This window comes from Eimeria tenella, genomic scaffold (genome assembly GCF_000499545.2).
Source record: "Eimeria tenella Houghton genomic scaffold, Eth_scaff1, whole genome shotgun sequence".
NCBI lineage: Eukaryota > Apicomplexa > Conoidasida > Eucoccidiorida > Eimeriidae > Eimeria > Eimeria tenella.
In genome coordinates this window covers 890,500-903,720 of record NW_013541457.1, presented here as the reverse complement: position 1 = coordinate 903,720, position 13,221 = coordinate 890,500, and the positions used below count along the sequence as shown (strand labels likewise).

At 45.3% G+C, this 13,221-nt stretch overlaps 2 protein-coding genes across 2 annotated transcripts in view; one reads left to right on the top strand and one right to left on the bottom strand.

Moving 5' to 3' along the window:
• Nucleotides 1-970: 970 nt before the first annotated feature.
• ETH_00005270 (ATP synthase alpha chain, putative) lies at nucleotides 971-9,346 on the bottom strand (the record flags this gene model as incomplete). Its single annotated transcript, XM_013372445.1, has 16 exons — nucleotides 971-1,058; nucleotides 1,301-1,366; nucleotides 1,745-1,809; nucleotides 2,332-2,434; nucleotides 2,606-2,688; nucleotides 3,011-3,153; nucleotides 4,292-4,399; nucleotides 4,611-4,731; nucleotides 5,326-5,451; nucleotides 5,933-6,036; nucleotides 6,775-6,909; nucleotides 7,741-7,789; nucleotides 8,148-8,262; nucleotides 8,509-8,566; nucleotides 8,791-8,908; nucleotides 9,116-9,346. 16 exons carry the CDS (start codon nucleotides 9,344-9,346, stop codon nucleotides 971-973), a joined length of 1,713 nt encoding a protein of 570 aa, XP_013227899.1.
• Nucleotides 9,347-10,226: 880 nt separating this feature from the next.
• The window catches only part of ETH_00005265 (uncharacterized protein), a gene marked incomplete at both ends in the record, with an annotated part of 4,572 nt that continues 1,577 nt past the window's right edge, over nucleotides 10,227-13,221 (top strand). The window contains 8 exons of the mRNA XM_013372444.1: nucleotides 10,227-10,787; nucleotides 11,081-11,233; nucleotides 11,451-11,633; nucleotides 11,864-11,946; nucleotides 12,098-12,144; nucleotides 12,489-12,555; nucleotides 12,689-12,770; nucleotides 12,986-13,142. Of these exons, the coding sequence (XP_013227898.1) occupies nucleotides 10,227-10,787; nucleotides 11,081-11,233; nucleotides 11,451-11,633; nucleotides 11,864-11,946; nucleotides 12,098-12,144; nucleotides 12,489-12,555; nucleotides 12,689-12,770; nucleotides 12,986-13,142 (1,333 nt within the window). The remainder of the gene's footprint in view (nucleotides 10,788-11,080; nucleotides 11,234-11,450; nucleotides 11,634-11,863; nucleotides 11,947-12,097; nucleotides 12,145-12,488; nucleotides 12,556-12,688; nucleotides 12,771-12,985; nucleotides 13,143-13,221) is intronic.

Sequence of the window (13,221 nt, the reverse complement as noted above, 5' to 3'; positions counted from 1 at the left end):
ATTCAGTTGTTTCTAAGTTAATATTTATCATTTATGATTTTCATTCATTTATTTTGCTGCGCTGCTGGGCTGCAGCTGTTTAGAGATATTTGTAAGGAGCTTGAGGACAGAAGTGCAGCGGCTGCAGCAGCAGCAGCAGCAGCACCTCCAGCAGCAGCAGCAGCAGCAGCAGCACCTCCAGCAGCAGCAGCAGCAGCAGCAAGCTAGCGTGGGGGCAGCCGTCTCTTTTTTCTCTTCGCTTTTTGAGGGTTTGCAGAATGTGACGGCAAATGACAATTTTATAAAATTTTATTTTTATTTTTATAATTATTTAATTTAATTATTTAATTTAATTATTTAATTTAATTATTTAATTTATTTATTTAATTCATTATATATTTATCTATTTATTCATCTATTTATTTATTTCAAAAACAAGACAAGAGGCGCCACAGCGAAACCCTCGGCTGCCTCTATTTTATTGAAAACTCTTTTTGTCGGTTTCTTCTTTTATTTGTCTCTTCATTTTTATTTATTTATTTATTTATTATTTATATGTTTATTATCTATCTATCTATTTATTTACTTATTATTTAGTTATTTGGTTATTTGTTTATATTCAGAGAGGTGGCCCTTTAGATGCTTTAAATTCTAAACCCTAGCCAAACCCTAGGTTGTAGCCAAACCCTAGACCCTAGCTAAACCGTAAACCCTAGCCAAACCTTAACGAAACCCTAGCGAAACCCCAAACTCTAGCCACGCCCCAAACCCTAGCCAAACTCTAAACCCTAGCTAGACTTTAAACCCTAGCCATGCCCCAAACCCTAGCCAAACTAGCAAAACCCTAAACCCTAATCAAAATGGAGCGATCGGAGTTTGTTTGGAGTCGCAGACAAACTGTTGCAAAAAGCAGGGCCCTAAACCCTAAACCCTCGACTTGGGCGCAGGGCTTGAACGCCTACACCCTAAACCCTAAACTAGGGTTTAGGGTTTACTGCTTCTTGAATTCATTCGCCGCCATAAACTCTTCTATGGCCGACTTCAACTTCTGCTCAGTGTCCTCGCTCAGCTGCTTCTCCCTAAACGACACAAACCCTAAACCCTCGCCAAACCCTAAACCCTCGCCAAACCCTAGACCCTCGCCAAACCCTAAACCCTCGACAGCTGGACCCTATATCCCAGCCACGCCCAATACCTTCGACGGCCAAACCGTAAACCCTCGCTGAACCCCAAACCCTCGCCAAACATTTAACCCTCGCTGGCCAAAGCCTAAACCCTCGCTAAACCCTAAACCCTCGCTAAACCCTAAACCCTCGGTTACTTCTCGATGGTCTCCAGCAGCCCCTGGTGGTTTGCTTGGATGTGCTTCACAAAGAGCTCCTCAAACCTACGCACAAACCCCACAACTACTTCTCTAGCTAGCTAGCTAGCTAGCTAGCTAGCTAGCTAGCAAGCTAGCTGAACAGCTAGCTAAACAAACAGCTAAACAGCTAGCTAGCTAGCTAGCTAGCTAGCTAGCTAGCTAGCTAGCTAGCTAGCTAGCTAGCTAGCTAGCCATTTAGCTAGCTAGATAAAAATGCAAAAAAAGATTCAAATTCAAAAGAACTGGAATAAAAAGGCGAAGCAAGATAAATGAAATAAAATAAGTAAATAAATTAAAACAAATGAAATGAATAAAAATGAAAATAAACAAAATAAACGGAATAAATAAAACAAATAAACACAAAGTAAATAAAATAAATATAAATAAAAATAACAAAAGTACCTGCCGATCTCTGAGGGTTGGAGAGGGTCCAAATAGCCCTTTACGCCGCAGTAAAGAATGCAGATCTATAAATAAATAAATAAATAAATAAATAATAAATAATAATAAATACATAAATAATGAATAAATTAATTAATTAAACAATAAACAAAATAAATAAATAAATAAAGTAAGCAAATAACTTCATAAATTCAAGTAATTTGTTAAAGAAGGATAGGAATAAAAAGAATAAAGGGCTAGAGGGGGCCGAATAAAGGAGTCAAATGCGGCAGAAAAGGGACAAAAAAGGGCCAAAAAAGCAGCAAAAAGAAGAGACAAAACAAGGGCCAAAAAGAGCCAAAAAAGAGCCCAAAAAGAGATAAAAAAGGAACACAAAAAGGCCAAAAGAAGGAGAGAAAAAAGGGACAAGAGAGTGACAAAAAAAGGCCAGAAGAGGGACAAAAAAAGGACACAAAAGAGAGAGAAAAGGGACAAAACGAGGCCAAAAGAAGGCCAAAAGAGCTGGAAAAAGAACCAAAAAAGGGCCAGAAAAGGGCCAAAAAGGGCCAAAAGAGGGTCAAAAAAGAGGGAAAAGAAGGGGCATTAACCTGGAGAGGAACTGGAATTGGAGCGTTTTGTTTTTGTTTTAAAATTTCGGTCAAAGCAGTTCCTCTTGTCAGAAGTTGGCGAGTTGAAGCATCCAAGTCCGAACTGAGGAAAGGAAAATATTGCATTTTTCATCCATTTTTCATCGATTTTGCATCTATTTGCACTGAATTTGCACTTTTTATTCATTTATTTGCATTTAATTGCATTTTGATTGCTATTTAATTGCAATGTTGTTGATTTTGATTGGAAATTAAAACGCAAAGTTGAACTTGCCCGAACTGCGCGAACGCCGCGACCTCTCGGAACTGGGCCAGCTCCAACTTCATGGATCCTGCGACTTGTTTCATCGCTTTGATCTGCAAAAAGCGCCAAACAAAAGAAAAACGGAAAACAAAATCAAAATAAATAAAAATAGGATAAATTAAATTAAATTAAATTAAATTAAACGAAAAAACTAGAGGAAAAGGAGCAAAAACGCACGAAATCGGCGAAACTGGATTCAAATTCGTTCAAATTCAAGTTTCGCGAAACTTTTCGTTTTCTTCGAATTTTTCGAATTTTCCCGGCTTTTTGGAATTCCTTTTGAATTTCCAGGACTATTTTCGAAATCAAAACGAAATAAAAGTTAAAAAAAGCCTTAAAAGAGCTCAAAAGGGCTCAAAATGCAAAAAGGATTACCTGAGCCGCCGAGCCCACCCGGCTCACAGAAAGCCCCACGTTAATCGCAGGCCGAATGCCTTTGTAGAAAAGCTCCGCCTCCAAAAAGATTTGGCCATCAGTGATGGAAATGACATTTGTTGGGATATAAGCCGAGACATCTCCTGAATTTAGTGAAATAAATCAATTAAAATGAACCAATTTGAATAATTTGAATAATTTGATTCATTTTAATTTGTTTAATTCGTTAAATTGGTTCAAAAAAGTCGAAAAACGAGGCGAAAGAATGCCTCCAAAAACATTTGGCCACCGGTGATGGAAATGACATTTGCGGGAATATAGGCCGAAACATCTCCTGAATTGACCAATTAAATGCATTAAAATGAATTAAACTGGATTCAATGGATGAAACTAGTTTATTTGATTGATTTAATTGAATTTAATTCGTTGAGTTGGTTCAAAAAAGTCGAAAAACGAGGAGAAAGAACGCCTCCTGGCCATCAGTGATGGAAATCACATTTGTTGGGATTAAGCAGGAACATCTCCTGAATTCGATGAAGTGAATCCATTAATTTGAATTAATTCAATTAATTTACTTTTGATTTAATTCATTTAATTCATTTGGCTCAGTGATGCAAATCACATTTATTTGGATTTATGGGTCGAAATGTTTCCTCAATTAATTTAATTAATCTAATTAATTTAATTAACCTACTTAATTTAATTAATTTAATTAATTCAATTTAATTTAATTAATTTAATTAAGTTAATTAAATCAAGTAGTTAAATTAATTGAAACAAGCAACTCATTTGGTTCGAACCAATTCAAGTAAATTAATTAAATCAATTAAATCAATTAAACCAAATGACTCAAATTAATTTCATTACGTTTAATTAAAAAGAGACAAAGAAGGAGACAAAAAAGATAGAAAAGAAATAAAAAGAAACAAAAGAAAGAAACAAAAAAGACAAAAAGAAGACAAACAAGAAGACGAAAAAGGAAATAAAGAGAGACAAAAGGAGAATAAAAGGAAGCGAAAAAGAAATAAAAAGAAATAAAACGAAATAAAAAGAAATAAAAGAAATTAGAAATAAATAAAAAGGGAATCAAAAAGCAATTCAGATAGCACTTGAACACAATCAAAAAACATCTAGAAAAGAATCAAAAATAAAACAAAAAAGAATTCAAAACAAACAAAAACAAACAAACAAATAAAAGGAACAAATTGAAAACAAAATAAAAAGAATCAAAAATAAACGAAAAGAAATAAATAAAAATAAATAAATAAAAAATAAAAGTACCTGCTTGTGTTTCAATAACTGGCAAAGCTGTGAGGCTTCCTCCGCCAAAGTCGGAGTTTAATTTTGCTGCTCTTTCCAGCAGCCTGGAGTGGAGATAAAAGACATCTCCTGCAGCAAAACAATTCCAATTCTTTTTATCGTTTTAATTCTTTTTAAATTTTAAATTAATTCTAACTTCACTCCTTTGCTTCCCATTTGTCCTACTAATGCTTCGGAAAACCTGCGACTTTGCTGCTGCGAAATCGCTGCGCTGCAGCTGCTGCTGCTGCTGCTGCGCTGCTGCTGCTGCCGCGCTGCTGCTGCTGCTGCTGCAAAGCACCTGGGTAAGCCTCTCTCCCCGGGGGTCTCCTCAAAAGAAGAGACATTTGGCGATAAGCTGTTGCTTGTTTGGAAAGATCATCAAATATAATTAAACAGTGCCGCCCGTTGTCTCTAAACCACTGCAGCAGCAGCAGCAGCAGCAGCAGCGGCAGCAGCGGCAGCAGCGAGAGGCGCGAGGGGCAGCAGCAAAAGCGGCGTTCGGCAGCAGCAAAAGGAGACGCAGCAAGACACAAAAGCGTATTGTAATTAATTATTTATTTTAATTATTTATAATTTAAATATTTATTTATATTTTCTTTTTATTTATTTCTTTTTACTTTTATTTTCTATTTTTATTTTGTTTTATCCTCGCTGGCCTGCCTGAAGAGCTCCATGCCATATTTATTTAATTAAAACTATTTGCTATAAATTACTTTGGTTAATTAATGAAATTAAATCCAATTAATTAAATTAAATCCAATTAAATAAATTAAATTAATTAAATTAACTCCAAGTAATTAAACCAAATCAACCCAATTAAAAAGACAAAACCCTTCCACCTAAACCCCCAAAGAGCGTTTTGCAGAAACAGCTAAAAAGATAACTCGGCGCTGCACTTGGAGCGTTGGACCACTTTTCTGGACGGAATTTTCGCGAGCTGTTCGAATTTGGAACTTTCAGAGCTCCAAAGTTCCAAATTTGCGTCGAAAAATCCAAAAAAGGGAGCAAATTACCTCCCCCATGGAGCAGCCGGCGTACGGCGCCAGAAACTGCAGCGGCGCCGCGTCCGACGCCGTGGCCGCCACTATCGTCGTGTACTCCATCGCGCCCTCCCGCTCCAAAGTCCGCAAAATTTGCGCCTTTTCGCAAAACAAACGCGAAATCCAGCGCCAAAAAGCGCGTTTCAAACGCACATTCGAAACCGCCGAGACAAAAGATGCATTTTGCAAAGAAAGGCAAAAAAATACAACACAAATCGAGAGAGTTATGCAAATTTAAGTCACATTTGAGGCATTTTCACACACTTTGACATAGCTAGGGTTAATGAAACCCCTTCCACTGGAAAAGCCTAGTTAGCTAGCTAGCTAGCTAGCCAGCTAACTAGCTGGCTAGCTAGCTGGCTAGCTAACTAGCTGGCTGGCTAGCTGGCTAGCTGGCTATTTAAATAGAGATAGCGGTAAAGACGGCTGGCCGCAAGGAAAGCTAGCTAGCTCGCTGGCTACCCAGTTAGCAACCCAGCTAGCCAGCTAGCTAGCTAGCCAGCTAGCTAGCCAACCAGACAGGTAGCTAGCTAGCCAGCTAACCACCTAGCTAGCTAGCTAGCTAGTGAATGGAACTCACGACTGTGGATCTCTTTTGTCCAATCGCGACGTAAATACAGTAGAGTTTGTCTTTTTCCGAAGTGGCTTTTTTGTTGGTTTCCTTTTGGTTCAGTATCGTGTCCACTGAAAACAAATAACATTTATTTAATTATTTATTTATTTATTATTTATTCATTTATTTGACTAATTAGCTAGTTAATTAAGTGATTAATTAATTAATTAATTAATTAATTAATTAAGTAATTGATTGGAAAAAAAAACAGAAGTGGCACCTGATGCCCTCGAAGGAACTTTGAAGGGAATTGCAAAAAGATGAAAAGGAGATTTAGAAGGGTTTAAAAAGGAGATTAAAATGATTACAATGAAATTAAAGTGGAGACAAAAGAGAGTTTAAAAAGGAGTTCAAATGAAGTTTAAAAAGAGACAAAAAAGCGACAAAGAGGAGTTTAAAAAGGGACAAGGAGGAGTTTAAACAGAGCTCAAAAGCGGCTTAAAAAGACCACAAAAACGAAATTAAAAGTAGCTCAAAGAGGATCTTAAAAAGGGTTTAAAAAGAGTTCAATAGGGGTTTAAAGAAGGTTTAAAATGAGGATCGAAAGGTGTTAAAAAGGAGCTCAAAAGGAACTTAAAAGAGGACAAAAAAGAGCCAAAAAGGAGTACAAAAGAGGTCCGAAAAGCAATCCAAAAAGGGCTGAGCGGGCGCGCGAACTGGCCGAAAAAGGGTCAAAAGGGAGCATTTTAGATGGGAAAAAAGCGGAACTAAAAGCCCAGCAAGGGGGCCCCAATGGGGGGCCCCGGGGCCCCCAGGGGCGCGAAAAGGGACAAAAAGGACTCCAGAAAGAGCCACAAAAGAACACAAACCCGCAATGCAAGTCTTCCCCGTCTGACGGTCGCCTATAATCAACTCCCGCTGGCCGCGGCCAATCGGCACCAGCGCGTCGACGCTCTTGAGCCCCGTGGCCACGGGCTCCTTCACGGACTCGCGGGGCATGATGCCTGGAAGGCGCAAAACGAGGCGAAAAAGAGGCGGGGAAAAGCCAAAAAGAGACCAAATAAACAACAATTACAAACAGATCTGATTGCTGAGAGCTGGATGCAGAAAAACGCAGAAAAAACGGTCAAATAAAACCCAAAATCCACCGAAAACGAGAAATGCAAACGCAGGGTGAAGCAGCGTTTTTGGGGGGGTTGAGGGTTTTTGAGGGTTTAAATGGGGGTTTAAGAGGGTTTAAAAAGGGTTTAGAAAAGGTTTAAAAGAGGGTTTTGAGAGGGTTTAGAAGAGGGTTTAGCGGGGGTTTAGAAGAGGGTTTAAAAAGGGTTCGAAAGAGGATTTAAGAAGGGTTTAAAGAGAGGTTGGAGGGGAGAAACTGAGGCACAAAAAGAAGAAAAAAGTAGAACATGGAAGCAAAAAAAGACCAAAAAAGAAAAAAGATTAAAAAAAGAAAAAGAAAGGAAAAAAGGGACAAAAAGAAGACCAAAAAGGGACAAAAGGAAGATGAAAAACAAGACAAAAAGAAGATTAAAAAGGAGACAAAAAGAAGATTAAAAAGGAGACAAAAAGAGCACAAAAAGGGAGCAAAAATGGAAAGAAAAGAGGAGGGGAAAGGAGAAAACAGAAGCGAAAGAAAATGAGAAAAAGAAAAAAGAAAAAAGAGAGAAAAGGGGGAAAAGAGACTAAAAGAAAAAATATAAGTACGAATAAATTTAAATAAATATACATAACTATAAATAATTGTATTATTTACATATTACATACTATATATTTTTCCGCAAACAAAAACTGACATGCAAACCCTATTTTAGGGTTTAGGGTTTAGGGTTTAGTACCTGGAGCCTTTACCTCGACCCTTCTCCTCTCCGTTGCTGCAATCGGCCCCTGCAGCAGCAGCAGCAAAAAGCCTTTAAAAATAAATTTTAAAAATTAAATTAGATTAAATTAAATTAAAAATATTAATTGACCAGCAAGCCATATAAACGATAAATTAAACAGCAGTGGACCCAAAAGGCAGGAGCAGCAGCAGCAACTGCAACAGCAGCAGCAGAAACGGCAGCAGCAGCAGCAACAGCAGCAGCAGAAACGGCAGCAGCAGCAGCGACTGCAGCAGCAGCAGCTCCAAACGCAGCACCGATCGCAGCAGCAGCAACCAGAGCAGCCCCAGTCGCAGCAGCAGCAACTGCAGCAGCCCCAATCGCAGCAGCAGCAACTGCAGCAGCAGCAGCAGCAGCAGCAGCACCTTTTCATCGATTGGCTGCCCCAGGGCGTCTACGACTCGGCCCAGCAGCTGCGGGCCAACGGGGACATCCACAATTCGTTTTGTCCTTTTTGCTGTTTGGCCTTCGCACACTGACCTGCAGCAAACCCTCGACACTTGCTGCTGCTGCTGCTGCTGCTGCTGTTGCTGCTGCTGCTGCGGGGCCGCGAAGAGGTGCTGCTGCTGCGTCGCGGTGGTGCGGCGGTGCGGCGGCGTTGCTGCGCTGCGCTGCTGCTGCGCTGCGCTGCTGCGGCTGAACCCCAAACCCTAAGTTCTAAACCCTAAACCCTAAACCCTAAACGCTAAAGCCTAAACCCTAGCTACAGGCTCGCCAAACCCTCACCTGTCTTCGCCAAGAATGACAACCCCCACGTTGTCTCTTTCCAGGTTCAGCGCCATTCCTAAACATCACAAAAAAACCCGAAACCCTAAACCCTAAACCCCAAACCCTAAACCCTAGACACATTACCCTAAACCCTAAACCCTAAACCCTAAAGCCGCACTTCTGTGCGCTATACATCTCGCCCTCCCGCCACTCCCTCCCCCGCACCCGCACCCCAGACCCCAACCCCCAACCCCCAAACCCCAAACCCTAAACCCTAAACCCTAAACCCTAAACCCTCACCGACAGCCCCCGACTGGAACTCCACCAACTCCCCCGCCCTCACATTCCCCAGCCCCAGCAGCCGCGCAATGCCGTCGCCCACGGAGAAGACGCGGCCAACTTCCCCTGCAGTGCTTTGCTGCAGCCGCAAACCCTAAACCCTAAACCCTAAACCCTAAACCCTAGGCGCGAGGCCCGAGGCCTGGGGCCTGGCCAGCAGTCAAGCAGCCACGGCTCCGCCGCACACAGCAGCCCCCAGGGGCATCCTCAAGCCCCCTGTTGCCCGCGAACCCTAAACCCTAAACCCTAAACCCTAAACCCTAAACCCTCGCGCATGCAGCCCCACCTGAGTAGTCCAGCCACTGATCCGCTGCTCCAGAATCTTCGCCATTTCCGAGGGGGAAATTGTTGTGGCAGCTGCCCGCAAATCTGACGTGTGCAGCAGGCGCCGCTGCTGCTGCTGCCCTGCTGCTGCTGCTGGCCCTGCTGCTGCTGCTGCTGCTGCAGGCAGTCTCGCCGAGAGGCGAGCTGCGCATGCTGCAGCAGCAGAAGAGAGGGGACGTATTAGCGGAGCCATTTTAAGAATTGAAACGAAAGAACACAAAACAGGAGTGCAGCAGCAGCAGCAGTAGCAGCAGCCGAGGGCAGCAGCAGCAGCAGCTGCAGCCAAACTGTGCAGCCGCAGCAGCAGGCGCTGCTGCGAGCAACGGCCAGGGTGTCTAAGCGCTTCCTTGCAAAGCTCTTGAGCTTCTTTTTATTTAATCCAACTAACTTTATCCGAATTTGTTTATTTTAGCGAAGAAATGGACTTTAGTTTTCTTAAATCCCCAGAACGCCCCCCAACACGCATGGCGAACGTGGGGTCGCAGGCTGGGGTGTACAGACAGCGCCGCTGCCTCCTCTCCCTTCTTTAAATATCTTCTAATTCATTTATTTTATATACTTTTTATTTTAAATTCGCAGATTTTAAGTCCCGTTTGCAGATACAACAGCCCGCCAAGCTGCTGCTGCTGCTGCCGCCCTCGCGCTGCTGCTGCTGAGCTGTCTGTACACCCTACGCCGAGGCAGCAAATGAAAGGAATTTAATCAACTAAATAAATTTAATTCATTTTTAATATTTAATTCCGTTTAATCGAAACTTTGGAGATCCCCTGTGCCGCAAACCCCCGCCAGCTGGCGAGCTGTACAGCTGCGGCTCAACTGCTGCTGCTGCTGCTGTTGCTGCTGCTGCCGGCGTGCATGCATGCATGCAGCAAAGGCGGCAGCGGTTGTGCTGCTGCTGCTTCTGCGACTTATTTGGTTTCTATTCGTTTTTATTTAAAACATATATACTCTTTGCGCTGCAGAGGAGAGCCTGGAGGCTCAGGGTTTAGGGTTTAGGGTTTAGGGTTTGGGGTTTAGCACACTAGGAGCTATTGATGGGGGTAGTAAACCCCCGAAGGTCTTAAAGCAGAACAATGCCTCCTCAAGGTGCTGCTGCTGCTGCTGAGGCCGCACAAGCACCAGCACCAGCAGCACCAGCAGCAGCAGCAAATGCAGCAGCAAGTGCAGCAGCAAGTGCAGCAGCAATGCCCGTACTGCCGCAGCAGCCGAAGCGGCTGCTGCAGCACGCGCCTGAGAACCCCCTCAGCGCCTTTGTTGCTGCTGCCCTTGATCCACAGGCAGCAACAGCCACAGCAACGGCAGCAGCAGCAGCTCCAGCAGCAGCAGGAGCAGCAGCAGCAGGAGCAGCAGCAGCAGCAGCAAACGAAGACGGAAAAACCAAGCGTTTCTTCTCCGCTTTGTTTTTGCTGCTGATTGAAGGCCGGGGGCTCGACGAGGAGGCCCTAGCAGCAGCAACAGCGGCAGATGCAGCAGCAGCAGGTGCCAGCAGCAGCAGCAGCAGCAGCAGCATTTGCCTGCTGCGGGGGCCTCGCGTGCTGCAGCTGCTGGCAGCAGCGCTGCAGCAGCAGCCGCTGTTTGCTGCTAATGCAGAAAACTGGGGAAAGGGCCTCAAACTTATTGTGTCTTTTGGATTGGTGAGTTTTATTACTTGTTATTTATTTTTTATTATTTATTATATATTTATTTATTTATTTATTTATTATTTATTATTTATTTATTATTGGCCATTTGTATTTTTCATTTACTGTTCTTCATAATTAATGCGCGAATTAAGCGCCTTATTTGCTGCTGCTGCTGCTGCCGCTGCTGCTTGCGCTGCTGCTGCTGCTGCTGCTATGTGGCGCCTCAGTTCTTGCTTCTGCGGCTCCTGCTAATGCTGCTGCATTCGCTGCTGCTGCTCCGTTTGCTGCTGCTGCTGCTGCTGCAGGCGGAGCCCTCCGTTGCTGCTGCAGCAAAGACAGCTTTGCTGCTGGGGGTGCTGCGGCTGCTCTTCCTGCTGCTGCCAGCTGTCGATACACCCCAAGCAGTGCCCACCCTCGACCTCAATGTGCTCGTAGATTTTGTTGCGGAATTCAGCAAGGTCAGCAGCAGCAGCAGCAGCAGCAGCATGAGCAGCAGCAGCAGCAGCAGCCGCAGGTGGTGGTGGTGCTGCTGCTGTCGCTGCTGCTGTCGCCGCTACTGTAGCAGGAGTGAGGGTCTGCAGCAACCCAGCAGCAGCAGTAGAAAATGAGTGTGCCTCACGCTATGGTTTGCTGCTGCTGCTGCTGCTGTTGGCGTTGCTGCTGCTGCTGCTGCAGTTGGTGCCGCTGCAGTCTTTACCTGCTGTTGTTCGTCTCCTCGCGGATCACCGGAGTCTCTGTGCTGCTGCCTTCAAGCGAAAAAGCAAAGAAGAGAGGCCAGCAGCAGCAGCAGCAGCAGCAGCAGGTGCTGCTGCTGCCACCCCAGCAGCAGGCGCTGCAGAAAACAGAAGACGCATGCAGGTGCAGCAGCAGCAACAGCAGCAGCTTTGAAGTCCTGCCTGTTTGTTTCTGCGAGCTTATGCTTCCCCTCATCCCCGCTGCTGCTGCTGCGGCTCCCACTGCTGCTGCTGTGGCTCCCACTGCTGCTGCTGCTGCGGCTCCCACTGCTGCTGCTGTGGCTCCCACTGCTGCTGCTGCTGCTCCCACCGCTGCTGCTGCTGCTACCGCTGCTGCTGCTGCTGCTGCTGCAGGTTGCTGGCGCTAAGGTGATTGGCATGATAAAGGCAGTGGAGGAAAGGCTGCGGCTGTCCCCTCACGCCCACCTTATATTCGAGTAATTTGCTGCTGCTGCTGCTGCTGCTGCTGCTTCTGTTGCTGCTGTTACTGCTGTTGGTGCTGTTGTTGCTGCTGCTGCTGCCTGTGCTGTTTTTGTTGCTGCTGCTGCTTTAGGACTGCTGCATCGTCTCTGTGTATGTACACCTCAGGCTGCGTTTGCTGCTAGCAGAGACACTGGCCCTCACGCATGCAGGCGGTATGCTGCTGCTGCTGCTGCTGCTCTTCCTAGTGCTGCTGCTGCTGCTCTTTTAAGCGTTGCTTCTGCTGTTTTTATTGGTGCTGCTGTTGCTGCCGCTGCTCTTTCTGGTGCTACTGTTGCTGCTATACGCAATGCTGCTGCTGCTGTTCTCAGTGCTGCTGCTGCTGCTGCCCTAGTGCAGCAATTGCTGCTGCTGCTGCTCTTCGTGGTGCTGCAGTTGCTGCTTCTGTGTTCCCTCAGTGCTGCTGTGGATGACTGTTGCTGTGGGTGCCATAGCGTCCGTCTCTGTTGCTGTTGCTGCTGCTGCCCTGCTGCTGCTGCTGCTGCTGCTGCTGCTACAGTATCAAACAGGACACTGCAGCGCGCGGAGCTCCCAAGGCCCGGCATCGACAGCGAAGAGGCGTGGCGGTAGGATTTAGGGTTTAGGGTTTAGGGTTTAGGGTTTAAGGTTGGCTTCTGTAGCTGTCAGTCTGTTGATAGTTTGCGCTGCCGCTGTTCCTGCTGCTGCTCATACTGCCGCTGTCTGCTGCTGCTGCTGCAGGAAATGTTCTGTGGGAACTGTAGATACACCCGAAGGCGGAGACTGTCCCTATGCAATTTACAAAGCATTTGTAGACTGCCAGGTCTGCTGCTGCTGCTGCTGCAGTTCTGCTGTTCTTGTTACTGCTGCCGCCGCTGCTGCTGCTGCTGCTGCAGTTAAAGCTGCTGTGGCTGCTGCGGCGGAGCTAGTGTGCGCAGCTCCTGGATTGCTGTTGCTGCTTCGCTGCTTCCTTCGCTGCGCCTGCTGCTGCTTCGTCATCTGATGTTGCTGTTGCTTCTGCTGCTGCTACTGCTGCAGCAATTCCTTCAGGCCCCGGATTTGGTGCTGGCACAAGGCAGCGAAGCAACGGTTGCTGCTGTTGCTGCAGTGCAGCAGGTGCTCTCTTACCTAGAGAGCTACCACACGAAAACTAGCAGCAGCAGCAGCAGCAACAGCAACAGCAGCAGCAAATGCGGTGACAGCAGCAGTGTGTGCGTTTATTGCGGCCACAAAAGGAGCAGTGTATCAGCGGCTCCTGCAGCAGCAGCAACAGC